The sequence below is a fragment of the Amphibalanus amphitrite genome, unplaced genomic scaffold (genome assembly GCF_019059575.1).
Source record: "Amphibalanus amphitrite isolate SeventyFive unplaced genomic scaffold, NRLGWU_Aamphi_draft 001471F_arrow, whole genome shotgun sequence".
Classification (NCBI taxonomy): Eukaryota; Metazoa; Arthropoda; class Thecostraca; order Balanomorpha; family Balanidae; genus Amphibalanus; species Amphibalanus amphitrite.
This window is the reverse complement of record NW_024882964.1, coordinates 15,333-34,928: the sequence shown is the minus strand read 5'-3', so window position 1 is coordinate 34,928 and position 19,596 is coordinate 15,333. Positions and strand designations below refer to the sequence as shown.

Below are 19,596 nucleotides of genomic sequence, written 5' to 3'. Positions count from 1 at the left end.
CTATCCGTGCTTCTATCCTCAGGATACTTAAATCCTTCTCCTCCAAGCCGCAACCCCCCTCCGGGCTGGACAGGCAACTTTATCTCATGCGGGCTGCTCCCTTGGAGCGGCACCGCTGCTCCTGAGGGAGCGCACCCCGTAGCCGGGTGCAGTGAGTGCCTTGGGGCTGGGTTGCCTGTCCTCTGGACGGGCTCAGCCCCGGCGACTCACTAGGGTGCCTGCCCAGACCAATGTCTCCCCCTAATTCCTATCATCCTTCCGGCTCTGCAATGGTCTTGTCGACCGAAAGGGCCTAACCCAACAAAACAAACAAACTTGTTCAGGGCCACGAAGTGGCCAAAGCTTCAACAGACCGAATATTAGCGGGTGTGCCAATGCATAAGGCAGCTGCGACGGAACAAAAAAACAACTTATCGGGCCTAGATTTTGACACTTCGAAATCATAATCCACAAAGTACAAACTCATCCCTTCGCCACTCACCGCAGAATTGTTCGTCGCTGGCGTCGTGGCAGTCGAGCACTCCGTCGCAGAGTTTGGCGTGCAGCGCCTGGGCGCGCAGCCGGTCAGCGCACGTGCAGTCGCGCTCGTCACTGCCGTCAGCGCAGTCGAGCAGGCGATCGCAGCGCGATGTGGCCGGTACACACCCGCCCAGAGTGCGGCAGGCGAAGTCGGTCGGGTCTGTGCAGGCTGTGGGGTCGGTACGGGAGAGAAGGGCGGGGTGGTAAGTTTCCTACTTTGAGGGGAGTGTTGTGCAATACGCTGTTTTTATGAGGCTAATCAAGGCTATATATAGGCTAATACTTAATTACTGTTGATTGTTGAACTCAAGGAGGCGAGAATATTCATTGAAATGCTAAAAGATACATATGTTTGGAAGTTACCGTTAAAAAGGCATTTGTTGGTCTTAATAATTACAATAAGAAACGTCTAACATGAATTACCCTGCTCAAATCAACCCATTTCAAATGCTATGTCTCTAAACATCGTACCATAGCGCTGACTACACAAAAGCAAGTGCATATGCTAGAGCTTGCTAGAAAAATGACCGTCCCGTGACCCCGAAAGTTTGTCTTCAGTCATTCCTCGTCCACTAGGCATCTGGAAGCAACCGTCACCTCTTCAAACATGTCACTGTTCTGTTGTAGTGATGTCAGCTCCAGAACCATCTTGTCTTCACTTTGAATATGTGGTCGAAGTTCGAGAATATTGTCGATATAGCGTTCCCCTTTTCAGAGTCCATTCATCAGAGTTTGTCCGTTCAGAGGTCGTCAGTCAAAGTCACAAGTGAGACGTTGAAGCGTCATGCTTGGCGATGCGTGTCCGGTATCGGTCATAGCCACTTGAGTTCACTTTGGTGTGAACAGTCTGGAAAGAGTAGACCCGCTGAAGCAAAGCCAGGGAGTAGATGAGGATGTAGGGAATAGCTAAGCTCAACAGTAAGCCAGCACCTGTAGGCTTTGGGCGGCATATGTTGTTCGCGGAGTTGTTTGGAAAAGGACGTTGGGCTCACAGCATAAAGTTGGAATGGTCATGCGGAAAAAGTAAGACACTATATCGAACTTCTAAAGGGCAAGAAGCCGCATGAACAACTGAAGAAAAAACGAAGCAGCAATGAGATAGGGAAAGCATGCTCTTCTAGACTGTTAAGCTGCATATGGGACAATGGGATATGGGAAGAGGCCATGCTTTTATACTGAACGTCTAAAAAACTACGTTTACCATGTCTGGAAGCCATGCGGATAGTGGTTAGCAGCCACAGACGAGTTAGGTGTCAGTGGGAGCGGGCACTCACTGGCGACGGTTTTGTTCCGGAGCAGGGAGACCAGGGTGGGTCGGGACGACGGACGGCCCCCGTCGGTCGGACCAGCCAGCTGGGACGTGCCGACCTCATTGTCAGCTTCCTCCGCCACCTCAGGAGAGCCAACCTCCACAGAGCTGGCTTCTGCAGAATCGAGCTCTGCCGAGTCGACCTCGCCTGAGTCAACCTCCAACGAGCTGGCCGTGGCCTCCGTCAATCCCAAAACGTCCTGCTGCTCTGGCCTGACCTCAGTGGGTTCCGAGGTCAAAGGTGGCGGCTTGGTTGCGGGCCGGCCTGGCATTACCACGATAGACACTGTCTCGGACCCCGACACTTCAGGCCGGGATGGCGCTGCTGTCGGACGTTCGGTAGTAGGAACAATCTGACTTGTGGCGGTGACCAGAGGTCGACTCGCCCCCACTCCCGCCCAAGGCTTTTCAGCAGAGAGCCGCAGCTCGTTCTGCCCAGGCTTCTGCTGGAAACGGGCGAAGATCTTGTCGAGGATGTCTTTCACGCTCTCACCCTCGCGGTAGTGGATCACGTGAACTGGGGAGCTGTTGGGCAGTCGGGTCGGCTGCCGCTGGTTGCGGCGGTGGCCGAGTGGCGTTGCCACCGTCGTGCCCTGCAGCGCTGCGAACAACGGCGCCCTGCCATACTCACCTCCGTCGGCGTTGGTCCGTTCGCCGTGGAACCTCATCAGCTTGTCGGAGAGCTTGTCGCGCGAGCTGCCGCTCGCGGTGGAGTTGTCTCTGTGCAGAGGCGTCCGAGTCGGGACGGCGTGTACCGGAAAACCCTTCAGCTTGTGTAGCCGGTCGGACAGACTGCCGGAGGAACCCGTCGCCGGCGGATTGGACACGGGGCCGCTGCCGCCGGCCACCTTCACCCGGGTGAAGTTGGCCAGCGCCTGCAGGACAGAGCTGCTCAGGCGGGTGAAGGTGGGCCGGCGCGGCGGCGGACCTCCGTTCTCGACCGCTCCGCTGGGTACCTCGCGGCGCAGCGCGCGCTCGGCACCCCGCCGGTCCGCCTGTGTGCCGTTGATGGAGATGTTGGCCAGCTCGAGCAGCTTGGTGTTGGTACGCTGTGGCTCGCCAGAAGTGCGGCTCTTGTCGGTGCCCAGGAAGGGCGCCAGCAGCTTGCGGCGAGCCTCTTCGTCGTTCAGCAGGAGCTGCAGCTGCTGCTGGTCCATGTTAGCCACCAGCGCCGGGTAGCGGAGCGCGATCAGCCGGAACACGTTGAGCAGCTGCTCTCGGCTCGGTGCGGACACATCGTCTGGTGCACTGGGTCCGTCCGGAGCACCGCTGAGCGCACCGCCCAGCGCCCCCGCCAGCACACCGCCCATTCCCGAGGGTATCGCAGGCCTGGCGGACGGTGGAACCGAAGCGGCGTCTGGTTGGGCAGAGACCACCACAGGCTGGGCGATGTCAGATCCGACAGGACGGTCCGCTGGTCTGCTGTCAGTTTGGTCAGGCTGCTGCTGGAGTTGTGGCGGTCTGTTCGCTCCCGGCACTGGCCTGGGTCGAAGTGGAGGGTACACTCCGGAGAATGATGTCACTGGTGGCTGTTCGGGCCTCGTCGGTCTGAGTTTCTCAGGTTTGATTGGACGACGCTCGTCTCCGACCGGAGCCGCGTTCACCACCACCACCCGCCGTGTGGTGGTGGCTGTCGGTGCTGGCACCGGTCGGCGGGTTGGCGGACGTGTGAAGAAGGCGATTCCGAGTCTGTCCACGCCTCCGGCTGGCTCCAGTAGGTCGAATCCGTCCGTGATCGGTCTGGGTCGAGCTGCGTCACCCGGCGCCTGTTGACTCTCCTCTCTGACCTCAGAGGTGCTGACCTCAGTGTGGTATTCTGTGTTAGCGACGGTGGGTCGCGCTGTTGGTCGAGATGAGGGACGCGGACGGTTGGTAGTTTCGGAGGTGCCAGGGGTCGAACCAGACCGGAAGAAGTCTGAGGACGAAGGGCGAGCGAACGTTGAAATCGGCTGCCTCTGCGGTGCAGGGTCAACGTCATCCTCCCTGGGGAGAATCCGCAGAGTCTGCTGTATGGATACGCTTTCTGGGATCGGAATGGATGCGTATGGGGGTCGAGCCGCAACCGAGCCTGCTCCTGTCGACTGCTGCTGCTGCGTCTGCTGCTGCTGCTGCTGCTGTTGTTGTTGCTGTTGCTGCTGCGTTTGCTGTTGTTGCTGTGTATCCTCTACAAACGGCCCACGGCTGGTGGTCACCTCAGGAGCCGGTGTGCTTCCTACGTCTGTCTCGACGCCGCTTGGCTCGTTTCCCTGTCCGGTCCGGTCTGTTACGGGTCGCGGTCGGACGGTCACCGCCGGTGGATAATCCCCACCCCTCCGAACGCCGCCTCCGTCCGTAAACAGGCTTCCGGGCCGCCCGGGCTGGCCACCAGCCTGCACGAATGCCGGGATGATGGGGTTCCACGGACTGTAGTCGTAGACAGGGGCTTCCTCCTGGCTGTTCGTGGCGGGCGCTGGTGTCTGCAGCTGGGGCCAGTTGCCCTGCTGGCTGCCCGAGGCCGGAGCCGAAGCCGAAACCGGAGATCCCAGCTGAGGCCAGGCGGGAGCCGGAGCCGGAGCCGGAGCCGGAGCCGCAGTCGGAGCCGCAGTCGGGGCAGGAGCCAGACCACCGAAGTACGCCGTGCCGACCTGGACATCCGCGAACTCCGGATAGCCCGCGGGCTGGACGGTCTCGATGTCCGTCTGGGAGTTGGCAGGCGCAGAGGGATCGACGTACCCGACCCTGTCGACGCCCTGTGCCACGCCGGCTGAGAGGAACGGGGCCAATTCGGTGGCCACTTCCAGCGGGATGGGCTCAGTCGGACCGAACGCACTGGGTGGGTCGATCGCTTCCGACGAGACGGGTAGCTCGCCAGCGTCGGAAGGCTCGACAGAAGCCTCAGTCGCAACGTCGTAGTAGTCGTCATAATAGTAGTTGTCATCAGCATCGCTGTAAAATGCAGTCTCTCCTGCAGCCACATTGGAGTTCGGTTGGCCCTTATCTTGCTGGAGGTCAGCCGGAGTACGGTCACCCAGGGATGGATCAATGGTGGAACCGCCACTTAGTGAATCGTCTTCTGTGGTTCGGTGTCCGGGAGCGTGGATGTCCGTGACATGGTCGCTCGGTGTGAGGTCCTCAGGAGGATCGTTCACCGGAGGGCTTTGGGTGTCGGTTGAATCGGAGACTGGCGCCGGCGGAGGAGAAGTGCTGTCTTCATGACGAGTGTCGGCCTCAGACACCTCAGTGCTTCCCTCATTTGGGCTCTTAGGCGACGTCTCCGCTGCTGGCACGTCTTCCAGCCTCTGTGTCTGATCAGTGATGGCACTGGCTGGTTCTGTGATGTTACTGTCCGGCTGGTTGCCTTCAGCACTCGGGTTGCTGATGGTGCTTGGTTCCGTACTGCCAGTTTCCGCAGACATCTTTGACTTCTCGTCTCCTTCAGCGCTGTTCGTCCTCTGGATAGGTTCCCCGGAACCTTGCTCTTCTTTGTGGTCGTCAGAGGAACTCGTCTGTTCTTTGACCACCTCCTCTTCCGGTATCTGTGCTGGATCTCTGTCATTTTCGTTTTCCTCCTTCGTTGTCATCTTCCCATCAGCTACCTTTTCCGTGGACGGCTGTGCCCTGGCCGGCTCAACCGCTGAGTCTGGGACGGACGGCGCGTTCCCCGAGTCGCTGGCAGAGTCTGGTTGTTCAGGAGACGCCGAGGCCGGAGAGGGGGACATCTCGTCCTGCTCCTGGTCCACTGCCTTGGTAGGTCCGGTCTCCTGGCGTCGGCTGCCGCCACCTCCGCGTGAGATGAAGGCGGCGTTCGAGGCTCCGTCCTTCTGCTCCCCTGTGGACAGAGGTTACAGCAGGGTTAGAGCGGGGTCAAAGGTCATCTGGGATAGGTTACGACGCGGGGGGGGGGGCAAGACCGATTTTTTTTTAGCATTAAACATCTTCCGAAATGGACAATATGTCATTATTGTATAAACTCGGAGGAGTATCGTTTTCAATAGCTTTCCGGTGTATGACTAATGTAATTTAGCTTTAATATCTAACCAAGGCTTTTTTTCTGCTTTCACTGCTTATACCGCCCAAGCGTGCCATATTAATGGCCTTCCCTACGACAAAAGGACAATAGTAATAGAGCTGTTACCTTGAAGTTCAGTCTCATTAGCGCCATGTCAAGAAGCTCAGACAAAATGTGTTTCGCAAGGCTGACCACGTTTATAAAAAGTGTCACCAACCCATGACGGAGTCGTCACGAACTGTCGCGAGTGGTTACGCCTGCCTAGTTACGTTATGAGCCAGCCGGAAGCAGCCCTAAAGCTGGGTGATTCTGTATGCCTCGCCACGTCTTGCGCTTCGTTGAACTTATATCGTGTCGCTATCAGACTGAAGTGGGCACATCTTTCGGTGAGTCAGCTCTATTGATAATTCTATACGGCCGAACTTTAGAAAAATAAGGTGTAGTGGCAGTTGATCACTCAACGGGGCAGATAAGCCACGAAGCGAGCAGCCTATTTCGTGCCGGTGCTTCGTTTCACAAATCATGTTGATAAACTACATGCTTCCTTTGTTACCGTGATAACACATTTAACGTCCCACATTCTCCTTTACCTAATTGGTCGAAATTATTCAAAGCCATCTGTGTATTCCAACATAACAGGTGCTACCAAGAGCCAACAAGAAGTTGACACACCAACATCATTGTCAGCTCTAACGTCAATATGATGACTAGTGGACTGAAACACTCACGTTTGATCTCGATGCTGTCGATGTCGACGGAAATGCTGCGGAAGGCCCGGGGCTCCAGCGACATGACCTCTTGGGTCACCACGTCCCGCACCGCCTCCTCCGTGTTCAGCACCGTCCTGGGGTCAAAGGTCAAGGGGTCAAGGTCATGTCAGAGGTCAGCAGGTAAAGGTCACGTTCCATACGACCAGCGACGGTCATATTCAGAACCAACATAAGGTCAAATATCAACTGGCCAAGGCTGTCACGTTACGCATGGCCTTTTTCGTGTTCGACGCGGTGCTGAGTTTATGTGGCTAGTATCACGCAAAGTGACAGGCATTGTTTGGTACAGAACATGTTTCTGGTTTCTGGTTTTCTGGAGTCGCTTCTGTTGAATTTCATTCTCCTTCCGTTCATTGTCTACTCACGTGGGTATCCGCCTCCGGTCCAGGTGCACCCTGAAGAAGACCGTGAGGGAGTCGTTGCCGAACCGCTCCACGGACGCTCGTCGGAAAGCGTCCGACAGGTAGCTGTACCCGTACAGCGTCTCAATCTGACGGAAACAACGTCATGAAGTTATTGAACTCTCGGGCACGCGCTTTGCAAACTTATAACCAAACCGCTTACGCGAACTCCCACAATGTGCGAAAGTAAGAACGAATGGTCGCAGTGGTTTTGTCTGGGTGAAAGCCGAGCATCAATGTCAGGACGTCTGTAGTAGGTGATTTGAAGGGCCAAGACTTGGAAACACTGGCATGCGAGACTGAGGAACATCGAGTGTTAGCGGTTCGAGTGTCTTTTAGACTCATTTACACTAACCACTTAACTGCGACCCCGACCGCATTTTGTGGCGGGCTCGCATTGGAACCACAGGGGAAATGACATTCTTCGCCTGTTTCTAATCGGAACATGGCCTTTCACTCCACTACCGCATTACTCATTCGTGCGTAAAAACCGGAGCTCCAGGGACCATGAAACAGGCCACGCTGCTGCGTCACCGTCTGTGTGTGAAGACGTCGCTCCACGCTAGATCACTTCCGTCCTCTAACTAATTACTGTAGAGCAAATGGGGTCGACGGCCGCCACACCTGGATTTCCCCGTCCTTTGGAGTTCCCTCCCACCGATACCTCGCCCTTCGGGGCGGAATATTAACCCAGGTCAGTATTCCGGTATTACCTACACAACAAAGCGATGACGGTCTCCGCGGGCGGGGTGACCCATCCCGTCCAAACTTCCCAGCCCCGACGACCTGTCAGAGCCGTGGACAAAGCCCACACTGTTGTTGGTTTTGCCGCGCCGCGGCGGCCGCGCGGTAGCCCGGTGCCGGATCCGGCCAGTTTTGCACGCGGTTGACCCCGTTTTGGGGCCGCGCGGTGGTGTAGGCAGCATGCGGCGCGGCGCCTGGCCTGGATGGCAGTCCTGAGCTGTCCGGGATGACCCCAGAGACGTGGGAGGAAGAACCGTAGCGAAAATGGGCTGGGACTGAAAATACTTCTTCTCGGACTGCAGGTAACTGCTCTCAGTCAAGACCCAAGACATGTAATTGATGACAATCTTTTGAACGTGAACTTATGAATCAAACTGTTCACCGTGATCTTATGCCTAATGAGAATGGTTGTTAAACTGAACAAGCCATCCGATGCGTAGTAATAATTAAATTGGACGAACTTCGCACTGACATCGCCGTTTTTCTGTGTCATTTGAGCTCCCGATCATTTTGCATCTCCCTGACCCGCTTCCTGCATCTTTCCTCCTCTCCCCGCTTGGAAATGGCACTGCCCGTTACACCGCGCCGTCTGCGAGCCGCACACAGTCTGTCCGCCGAGAAAAAAACCGCTGACCCACTATGCAGAGAGCCCGTCGAAGCACCGCCGCGGCCGCCGCCGGGTCATCCAGCAGCTGAGCTGAATCAGTGATGACCAACTGAGAGACTGTATGGCGGAGCTTATCCGGGTGGGGTGAGGGGAGACGGGGTAGTGAACTTGACTGGGGTAAGAGGCCAGACGAGTGGAGATAATTCTCGGGTAGGCACAAGGAATGAACGCGGTCAAAGAGACCGCGTGGGGGATGCATTAGCATCGGAAGATGGTTCTTATGCTATTTTTGTTTTCTGTTATGGTGATTTTTTGTTCACCTGCATTGATGTCTAATATTAATATTTTAATGCGAACGATAATTATTTATCATAAACAATGGAATGAGACACTTTGTTGTGTAGTACGTCGTTCGTGTTGTAGAATGCTCTATCGGCAGACTCACCATTTTCTGGTAGCGTTCGGCCTTGTCCTGGAAGTCTACAGAGCTGGTGTCCGCCAGGCTCGGGTGGAAAAAGTCACCTCGCGCCACGCGGAACTTGCCGAGATATTGCATTTCATCTGACGGGCACACACAAGCAAATGAAAATATAAGTGGTACAAATCAACTTATTTTTAAATGGCACCTACCCGACTTATTTTCACCATCTTTTGCTACACAATAAAGAAATCAATAGACTCAATATGGCCTCTTGCATCTTTATAATTACTTACATTTTCTCTTTATAAACGGATAAGTGCTCTGGTCATTTTAAGCAGCTTCTGCCTATTGCAACAAGGCACCGGTGCTCACACGAGCACGTCTGGCACGCACAGATTGACTCACATTTCATGGCCTCGCTGTCATCTGTCGTCATCACTGCAAATGGAAAACAATTTTTCAGTAATCATCATGATACGTCAAAATGAAATCATCGGCGAGTTTACTTGTGCATCAACAGATTGGTATTCCTTCAGAGAATGATATCGTGAGGCGTTTGTCATGACGCGATTTCTCTAGCTTTCTAACGGTTCGCTGATTTTTAACGGTCTTGGATTGAAACATCAGTTACGAATGTTCCATATTCAGTCAAGTAGTTGCATATGTATGTTCAAATTATATGTTTAGGATCGCTCGAAAATGGCTGATGGAAATCGAGGAACAAAGCGGTTTCAGTGTCTCAGTAAGTAAGTGCCCCGGTGAGACGGCCAGCGTCTGAACGTTGCCCAATACCTCCGAGGTAGGCGGCGATGGCGACGATGCCGATGACGGCGATGATGACGGTGACGATGGAGACGCTGAGGCAGACGCTGCAGAACGAGCGCCGGAAGTACTTCCGGTGGCCCCGGAAGTACAGCTGAAATCACACCGGGGGATGACATTAATGAATAATGAGCGCTGTAAAGAGGAGAGTGCCATCTCTCGTCCCTTTTCGGTAGAGACGACATCGTAATGAGCCCGAGTAAAGTCGAATATCGACCGTCAACCGAAAGCTGAGCGGCACCGGAACACATCCTATGTGTTTGCATTCCCATTAATTTGATTCCAACCAAGGCTCCTTTTGTGTGTTTTGTATCACATCCGCGTCACAGAACGCAGGATAGATTCCTAACAAATGCCCCGTCACCGTGAACCAGCAGCGAATATTCTTCACCGCAAGCGATCGTCTACCATCGAACAAACAGCGCCGAAGTACGCATCTATTTTCCATACGGCGAGGTGCGCCCGCCTCGTATGCACAGACACGGCGCACGCCGATCTCAACAACACGGGTGCAAACAACACCCTCCCAGCTTTCCAGGCTCCCAGCCAACATTGACAAATCCGCCGACCCGGCTGTAAACTGAGCGGGCGCGCACGCTCGTCGCTCGCACAACCCATCTATCGTGTATTCCCTCGCTTTGCTACGACTCATCGCTTACTACGCTAGTCACAAATGTGACGCAGGGACAAGACCAGTGCTGCTCACAGAATGTTTATGAGAGGTTCAAGTCGCCGACACAAGCCGCCTTCCATCGCGCCACGGCGCCGGTCTAGCTCTGCATTCCTTACCGAATATCTCGGACGCCTGTCAATGCTACCGCCCAAGATGTCTCTCTTCAGTCCTCAAGCCACCCTCCTCAGAGACATCGATCGTATATTCCGCATAGTCAGCGTTTTATCTCTGCCCTGTTTCGGCTTTCAAAACCTAGACTATATCTCAGGATGGGATCGTGAACTCCGCCATAGTGCCCCTCGGCCCTTGGACCGTTTTTGCAGTTACTTTTACCCTTTTACGGCGTATGGATCCTCCTAACCCTCTCTGGCCGCAAATCTCACCTCAAACTCGTATAATTTTTCTGGTGTGATGTGGCTCCACTTATCTGTTTTCTCGGTAAATATCACCCCTGATGTTCACGATGTGAGATTCTTCTCTCGATAGAGCTCACCTTCTGTGTGTCCCCGAAGTGGTGTGGCCCTCCGTTTCTTGCAGTAAAGCTCACATGTGCAGTGCAGAGCACGGGTGTTTTGTATTGTATTGTGGGTGTTTTCTTTCGGTAAAGCTCACCTCCTGTGATGTTCCCGACGTTGAGTCGGCCCATGAGTACGGGCCGATGCCGCTCAGAGGCGGCGGGTTCACGTAGTGCACGTACTCCGGCTGGGAGCCGTACGAGAGGCTGTCTCCGCTGACCTGGGGACAGAGGGAGACGGAGGTCAGATGAAGGCCTGAGAGGGAGACAGAGGTCAGATGGTGACGTGGGTGAAAGACAGAGGTCACTGATGCACGCGGAGGTCATACGGTGACCGATGAGAGAGCCAGATTGTGGTGTGCGAGGAAGCGGTCAGATCTTTCAGGGAGACAAACGTGAAACGCTGACCTGGGAGGGATACGACTTGAAAATCAAAAGAGGAATTCCCATGCTTTTCTTCCATGATGACCTCGCCCATTTCCTTAGCCATTCTTACTGCTTTTCACGGTTAAATAGTTCCATGTAACATGTTTCTCACGAACAGAGAGACCACCGCAGAAACTGATGTGAACCAGCTACATCCAATTGTCTTTCAGTTTCCGTTCCCCATGTCGAAGTGGCTAACGCTGCCTTCAGACAACAGACCCGCGCCAGGTGCTGTCGACGTCTGTCTCACGACTCGCTATCTCGTTTCCCACGCCGATCTCAACGGTTCCTCAGACATGTCAGCCGCAAATCCATCCCGGTCCAGCCGTTTGTAGTCTCAGCGATACCAACTCTATCGGCCGGCTATCTGAGCAGTGAGATAGAGATTGAGATACCTCGAGGCTTGGACGCAAGCTGGATTGAGATATCTCGGAAGTTGAATTCTGGCTCGGGAGTCTCTACGAACACCGAAAAAAAAAACATTCGCGACGACCGTTGGAATACTAATTCCATCTCATTTTTTTCATATGACTTATCAGTGCCGATACCGTTCAGCCCCTTAGTCTAAGGGACGGAAGAGACCGAGGGCGGACGAGTGATTGTCAGATTACTGCAGCACGCATGATGTTAATCATCAGTACCTATTTTCTTCTACTCTGTATCTGAACACTAGTACATACAGGGCATATTTTAAGGCACTTACTGCGTCCCATTTTGGGACGCAGCCCCCTCGCCTTGGGACGTAGCCCCTGCTGATTTGACCCACTGCGTCCCTGCCCTGTGCCCTGTCCGGTTCCCTGACCTGTGTCCTATTTGGGCGCAAAATGACCTTGTAGTCGGCGCGCCCTTAAGCCCCAATAAACAAACAAATGACCTGTGTCCTGCTGTGTGCCCTTCCCTCTAAAATGTCCTGTGCCATGTCCTGTAACCTGCTGTGCCATACTTTCTGTCCTCCTCAGTGCCCTTCTCTGTTCCTTGCCTTGTGCCCTTAGTCGAAGGACGTGCCCTCTGCTCAACTTTGGGACGCAGTAAAAATTTGTTAAAATATGCCCTGAGTACATATATTTCACCGTTAGAACTGTCCAGGAAGATTATCAGTATTTCGCTCCTTACTCCCACATTCCTATAGTTCTACCCTCAGCTCCACGGTGTATCGCAGAGGCCGCTGGCGAACGCTCCAACAGCTGTTTCGTCTGTTCTGACCATCTGGCGTACCGCCTCGGGGCAAATCACTGGTCACTGACTCCTATTCGGCGCTGGCGGCGGCTGCGGAGGCGGCTGTGGCAGCTGCGGAGGCGGCGGCGGTGGTGGTGGGTGTCGTGTGTTTCGTGATCGCACGTCCGCCGGTTTTTACACGTCCCACGCGCCGGCCGCCGTGACTTAGAGCCAGACTAGCCGACAGTCGTGATGGGGATGGATTCGGAGAGGTGGTTTGGACACGGAGGATGAAGACATGATTCGCTTCTTTGACGTGCTTTTTCGCACTGTGATGTTTTGTTTGTAAATAAGTGTCATCAGATCCACATTCATGACCGATTATATGACTTTCTCGCCACTTCAGCTCTGATGATAGCCTCATCGATGATTGGGAATGCAGCTAGAAAAGGCAAATCATTTTCATCGACAGATCCCTTTGGTTGTGGATCTGTGGCACACAATCCAACCACACCGCACTCCACCCCTGAACTGACCTCACTCCGTCCGACTATAGGATGCGGCTGACCCTTGACACCTATCCGCTGCTATCATCACGTTCGTTCTCCTCCCCTCACGAGCTCCAACCAACAATAGTAGCTCGCGATCCGTTCAATAGTAGCTCGTCGGCCCGTCCAATCATACTCCAATGGCCCACCCAGGGTGGCTGTAGTCTGTCAGACCGTCGCGTCGGACCGCACCTGCAGCGTTTGGGAACTGTGAACGATGGGAGGCCAGGTCCAATTGTTGAGGCTTGTGTGGTATTCTGTTGCATAATGTGGTGGCCTGGGGGTTTTGACCGTGGCACAGTGGGATTTGGAAGTTAATTGCCGTGGGGATTCAGGTAGTCACTTGTGGCTGGAAACGTGTTTCGGCAGTTCTGAATGTCATATAAGGTAACGCATTTAGAACAGTGCGTTTGGTTGAGGATGTCGAGGAAGAAAGTGTCCATGAGCAGATAGGCTCCACTGGAGTTAAGAAGTGCTATTATAAATTGCTATGGACCTTGTAAAATTATGGATATACAGGGTGTCTCAAAAAAGTGTCACGGTTTTGAACATCTCCCGTTTCGTAACCATAAGGCCTACATCATTCAAATTTTCCAGATTTAGTGGCAATGTTTTGGCATTTTATGTGGTAAAATTACGAGTTCCTAGGCAGAATGGTTTTTACACTAGAACAAAAAATAAATAAAAAGCTCAATTGTCGTGCTGTAGGAGATGGTACGTCACGGCCTGCCGTCGATCCTGAAGAGTCTGGGCCCCTTTCGCCTGATGAATCCAGAAACAAGCTCATCAATATATTTTTGAAACCTTTATAGGTAAGAACACCGTGTACAACTGCCATCTGGAGCACAGCAGCAAGCTGAAACACAGCCACAAACATGGGCAACGATCAACACTGATTGATTTTCAGACGACGCGAGTTTCCATGCTTCGACAGTCGACGGCATCTTTGATGGCAAAATCCTCTACTCGGTTTTGTTCCGAAACACATAAAGAGAAGAAAGGATAGCTGATGGACAGTTTTAAAGTTCCTACTCAAACATGCAGAACTTCTGGGTGTGCGCAATGTACGGTGTGTCACAAGTCCTTTGCATGGTGTCAGCGACTGCAGCTTTTGACGGAAGAGTCTGGCATGGCAACCGCGCTGTCCTGAGACTAATGGGTGAATGCGATTCCATTGTCTGTTTTGCATGGCGTTTTTTGGTTTCTTATAGTTGTAGATAATTACTGACGAGCACGTTGCTGGGTGCAACAAGCAAAAGCCGAGGTCTTACCGAAATCGTCGGCAGACAGTGACGTAAGTACCATCTCCTATAGCACCCAAAATTGAGATTTTTTTATTTTTTGTTCCGGTGCAAAAACCATTTTGCCTAAGAACTTGAAATTCTGCCACACAAAATGTCATACTATTGCCACTAATTCAGGAAAATTTGAACGATGTAGGTCATGTAGTTAGGAAATGGGAGATGCTCAAAACCGTGACACTTTTTTTGAGACACCCTGTAAACCATAATTTTACAATGACAATGTGTCAAGGTGCACTACCCAATGCGTTACTGGGAGGCCATCCGTCCTGTAAACCATAATTTTACAATGACAATGTGTCAAGGTGCACTACCCAATGCGTTACTGGGAGGCCATCCGTCCAGAAGCCGCTAACGCACCGTAACGATTACCTACCAATTACCATATAGGCATTGTGTTTGAGACAATCGTCTAGCCCTGAGATGTGCGACCCGTGGATGCCCGTGACCGCACAGCGCTGCCCGTGGGGCAGAACCCGTGACTAATTAAAACGGATATAACCCTCACGAGTCGCCTCCCGGCACTTCGCCGAAGGTAGAATGAGCTCGAACCGCAAATTACCAACAGCTTGGTTGCTGTAAAATATCATTGTTGCTGTTATTTGGGTCGGCTGCTGTTTGTTGACCGTGGTAGAGCAGCGCCTCTATGCAGGCATGCATATGGGGGACAAACGGTGGGAGCAGCCTTGATTCCTCTCTCAGGCGATAACTGAGGTGGACAGCGGTCATCGTGCACACGGTCTTTGTCGCATTGCCTTGCACAGCATCGAGCTCCAAACTGGTGTGACTTCTCTAAAATCACGGAGGACGGCTATGTGGCGCTCCCGAATATCCCTCTACATTGCTGAATAAGGTGACGAACGTACTCGATGGCTTTTCGGTGGGTAGCTGACAGACGTAAGTACGTACGTTCATGTTTGACGGACGAAATGACTGAGATGGTGTGACGGGCTGGACAGTGTGACGGATAATGTGATGAACGGCGTGATGAATTGTGTGACGGATTGTGTGACGGACAGTCCAGCCACCGACCGTCCAGTACCGTTTCTCTAAGGCTGAGTGCTTTCGGGATGGTTCGGTGACCCTCCCATTATGTCGATCCTCCCTCCTCGAGGTTATGGTCTGGCTCACTGGAACGTCCGGAGCGGTTTGGTGGTGGCTGATCGTGTCTAATGAGTTTCCTTCTTCCGGTCTCTTGCTGGTTCCAGGAAATTAGAGCTATCATCCTATCTCTCTCTCTCTCTCTCCTCTCTCTCCCTCTCTCTCTCCGCTCTCTCTCCTCTCTCTCTCTCTCTCTCTCTCCTCTCTCTCTCTCTCCTCTCTCCTCTCCCTCTCCTCTCTCTCTCTCTCCTTCCTTCCGTCTCCCTCTCCCTCTCCCTCTCCCTCTCCTCCTTCTCCCTCGCCTCCCCCTCCCTCTCCCTCTCTCTCTCCCTCTCCCTCTCTCCCCTCTCCTCTCCTCTCCTCTCCTCTCTCCCTCCTTCCTCTCTCTCTCTCTCTCCTCTCTCTCTCTCTCTCTCTCTCCTCCTCTCTCTCCTCTCTCTCCTCTCTCTCTCCTCTCTCTCTCTCTCTCTCCTCTCTCTCTCTCTCTCCTCTCTCTCTCTCTCTCTTCACATCCCAATCAAACGGTCCATTAGACAATTTACCTCACGCTCCATCGTATCCAGGACCACTACAGTCACACACATCATTCCGGCTACACTCGCGATCCGCGCAATCCACACGATCCATGAGATCCATCGCGCGATCCTCCGGCGCACATCCGGTCTCTGAGACAGCTCGTTTCCGGTCCGAAGCTTCGGTCTGGCAGCGGCGGCGGCGGTGGCTGTGCGACCGAAACGTTGACCGGTGCCAACGACCGCGCGGTGCGCTCGAGCGAAGCGGAGAGGAGCGGCTGGATAGCCCCGGGCGACGGCCGGCTGGCCTGCCGCAGCCGCCGGCACGGTACAGTGTGGACAGGCTACGACGGCATGGCAGGGGACTCTGAGATCAGCAGCATGGCAGGGAATTGATATCAGTACCACAGCATGGACTGATACCGCTGTTATCGTCCAGATTGGCGCTAATTGCTTTTACTCATTACTTTATTCACACCAAATTCGGCAGCTGTATTTGTTTGGATCTACAGGGTGTATCAGAATTATCCGGACACTTTGTTTTCCCCTCTGATTTGGAAAAAAAAGAAGATTGCATTTTCAGTTTATTTTCCGATGTAGCCGCCCTTCATAGCGATACAGTCACGCATACGCTGGGGCATCCCTGCCACCAGGTTCTCCAGCACATCGGGCTTGATTCGGCCCCACGCCTTTTGAGCTGCTCTGCCAGCTCGCCGGCGCTGGTAGCCGGTGTCATCTTGTCGACCTCTTGCTGAACGATGGCCCAGAGGTTTTCGATCGGGTTGAGATCGGGGCTGTTACCGGGCCATACGCCACGCTCCCAGAAGTCGGACAGGTGCTGGCGACACCACTGCTGTGTTTTCTGGGCCGTGTGCGGTGGAGCGCCGTCCTGCATGAAGATGGCCCGGCTTGTGTCCGTCATCAGAGAGGCTTCAGAACGCCGCCTGTTCCAGCCGTTCGGTGGATGGCGTCCAGACAATCCTTGGCGAGGATGTTCTCTCGGTAATACTCTCCGTTGATGACAACATTTGGGGGCACCACGTGCAGCTGGGAGAGCGCACGGTGGGACATTATACCCCAGACATGCACCTTCGCAGAGTGCTTGACGGTGGGGACGGTCTGCACGTCTGAGCTGCTGGCCACCCACACGCGGTCGTTTTGTCGGTTTGGCGGGTGGTACAGCTCGTACGGCGACTCGTCCGACCACAGGACCCGCTGCCAGTCTTCCACTGACCAGTTTTTTTCGCTCCCGTGCGAACTTCAGACGGTCAGCACGCTGTTTTTCAGTCAGCTTTGGCGATTTTTTTCAGCTTCAGCGGCCTCATCCCTAGATTTTCGCGGAGATAGCGGTGAACTGTTGCAGGGGATACCTTTGTAGCCTGCATGGTGAGGCGTCGTCTCGGGAGTTTTCGGGTCGATTGATGCCGTTTACCAGTTGCCATCTTGATCACTCTCTTCACCCCCGGATGGAGCGTGCTCCTTGCGACCACGACCGGGCTGACTGGCGAGCCCCTGGTCCAGCTTCTCTCTCTTTAAGCAGAGGTAAAGCTGGCTTCGGCTGATGCTGAGTTGCCTGCAGCCCATCTTGGGCCTCATCCCTCCATGCACCATCCCCACAGCTTTGCCACGAAACGAGGTGCTGTATAGTTTTTCGCCATACCCCTCTGACGCTCAGATACACCAGCGAACTGTTCTGTGACCCGACCTCTACTGACCGCCCGGGTCAAGATCAGCGGCGAATGGCAGACGGGTGGGGCGCACGATGGTCTCAGGCTGGTATTTACCCAACATTTAAATTCATACAGCTCCATGACGGACAGAGAGAGCAGAAATGCGAGGAAAACAAAGTGTCCGGATATTTCTGAGACACCCTGTACACTTCAGGATCTTATGACTGTTGGCTCACAGCTCATCAAAATACTGTTAATAGATTTTGTTTTCCCCGAAAACTACTTCATTCATGCGATTTATATTTGTGTATCAAATAAGGCATGTCAAAATACACGGGTAGAATAATGCGCACCAATGCGTCGGAAAAGGAAGGTTCTGTCCTCCCAGCAATCGTCTTCAACTGCATTCCGTTACCAAAGGCACACACTTGTCCTTTCTGGTGAGCAGTCATAGTTATACCACTGTAAACACGGTCGTATTTCCTGCATGCGACATGTCGTAAAATTACACGGCCGGCTGCACTAATGCGACTGGTTTCGGCTCGTTGGGTCAGCTAGGAGGGCGAGGTCACCTGTGTCGGTCATGGGCACGCCTGGCGTGCGACGGGGGGTGAAGGAGTGCGCTAATATCTGACTTTTGCTAGCTGTTTTGGTCGGCTGGCTTACCACATACAACAGGTGTGGGGTTGTCTGGATGAATGTGTTGAATTGTGGTTTGGGATGGCTCCGCAAGTGAATTATTGGATGTGTTTTCAGGGTTAGTTCACTGAAGTATGACACAAATTACTTTTATCTGTGCCGCATCCTTCCGTATTGAGCCAGGAAACTATGTTTTTATTATACCATGCTTTTTAGGCTTTTTACTTGTTATTTCTTTTATGCCGATAAATATGAAGAACCACCTAAATACCTAACGGTTGAGGGTGAAACAACTCATTCTTGTAGTAATTGATCCGTCGAACGTAATTTAGTTGTAACTAAGATCCTAATCATCTAACTAGGAACTCGTTAAACGTTTAACTACAAGAAGATAACGAAAACAAGACCCACCAGTTCTGTTTACTTGAAGCTACCACAGGTCTTATCCCTCTCAACACATACCAGCAAGTACTTATCGTCTATAACCAGCGCCCTACCGGTACAGACACCGGTTTAATTGTGCGTTAAAGTGGTGTTTATTCCGCGCGGGGCTGGCCGGTCGGTCGGCGGCCACAGACCGTGCTCAGGTAAGCGTGTCGGCCGGCGCGGCGGAGCGGTGGCTCGGCGGTCACGTGGGATAGCCCGGGGGCTCGCGGACCGGTGCGGCTAGCCGTGCCCTGCCGGACGTTAGCCCGCCGTGGGAGGAGGCGGAGCTGGGAGGAACTGGGACGAAGGCCTTTTATGGGACGGGAAGACAGGTGCCTGTTAGGGGCGCATGGAACGGTGATGGCTGAGTTTTGGTGGAGCGGATGACAGGGTTACGTGGGTCAGCTGGTTTTAGAAATGTATGGTGATGAGCTTGTTAAGCCAATCCCTGCTATAAGGCAGGATCAGCGAAGTAAAAAACATGTCAGAAGACGGGTTTCCGAAGGTTTTATGGGAAGTGCTTCTTGACTTCGCTCCTAGCACTCGGGTCACTGGCCTACGCCAGAACGATTCGACGACTGCAATGCTGTACTGAACGGCAATGTTTTCTTTCCAAATTATTTCACCCACAAACCACATACGTCACACAACAGTCGCAATATCATCTAAGACGCACATTCTCCCTCCATATCCCACACTTTGTCTGGCGGTACTCACGGGTTCCTTGGCTCTGGCCGGGCGGCAGCGGTGGTCATCATGCAGCTCGGGACGTACATGTCTCTGACACCTCGTGAGCTTGGAGCGTCGCAGCGGCGCCCCACCGTCCGAATCCCGTACCCCATGCCATCGGCGCGGTACAGGCCCTGCGCGTGTACCGGTACGGGCGCGGCCAGCCGCCTGCTGCGGTTACTATGGACAGACGTGCTGTGGGGTGTGGCCGGACTGAGAGCTGCGGTCCGACTGGGTGCTGTCACTTGGAGAGTCGTACTGGGTGACTGAGGATTCCTCTGGGGGAATGTCCACGGGCACCTCTTCGCGGCGGCGAGGCAT

The 19,596-nt window shown here is 53.7% G+C and overlaps 1 protein-coding gene across 1 annotated transcript in view; it reads right to left on the bottom strand.

Moving 5' to 3' along the window:
- The window catches only part of LOC122373273, a 25,322-nt gene extending 5,726 nt beyond the window's left edge, over positions 1 to 19,596 (bottom strand). The window contains exons 1-10 of the mRNA XM_043351179.1: positions 19,490 to 19,596; positions 19,264 to 19,333; positions 10,867 to 10,989; positions 9,552 to 9,675; positions 9,165 to 9,197; positions 8,784 to 8,899; positions 6,952 to 7,076; positions 6,545 to 6,660; positions 1,794 to 5,636; positions 482 to 688 (exon numbers count right to left, since the gene is read on the bottom strand). Of these exons, the coding sequence (XP_043207114.1) occupies positions 482 to 688; positions 1,794 to 5,636; positions 6,545 to 6,660; positions 6,952 to 7,076; positions 8,784 to 8,899; positions 9,165 to 9,197; positions 9,552 to 9,675; positions 10,867 to 10,989; positions 19,264 to 19,333; positions 19,490 to 19,596 (4,864 nt within the window). The remainder of the gene's footprint in view (positions 1 to 481; positions 689 to 1,793; positions 5,637 to 6,544; positions 6,661 to 6,951; positions 7,077 to 8,783; positions 8,900 to 9,164; positions 9,198 to 9,551; positions 9,676 to 10,866; positions 10,990 to 19,263; positions 19,334 to 19,489) is intronic.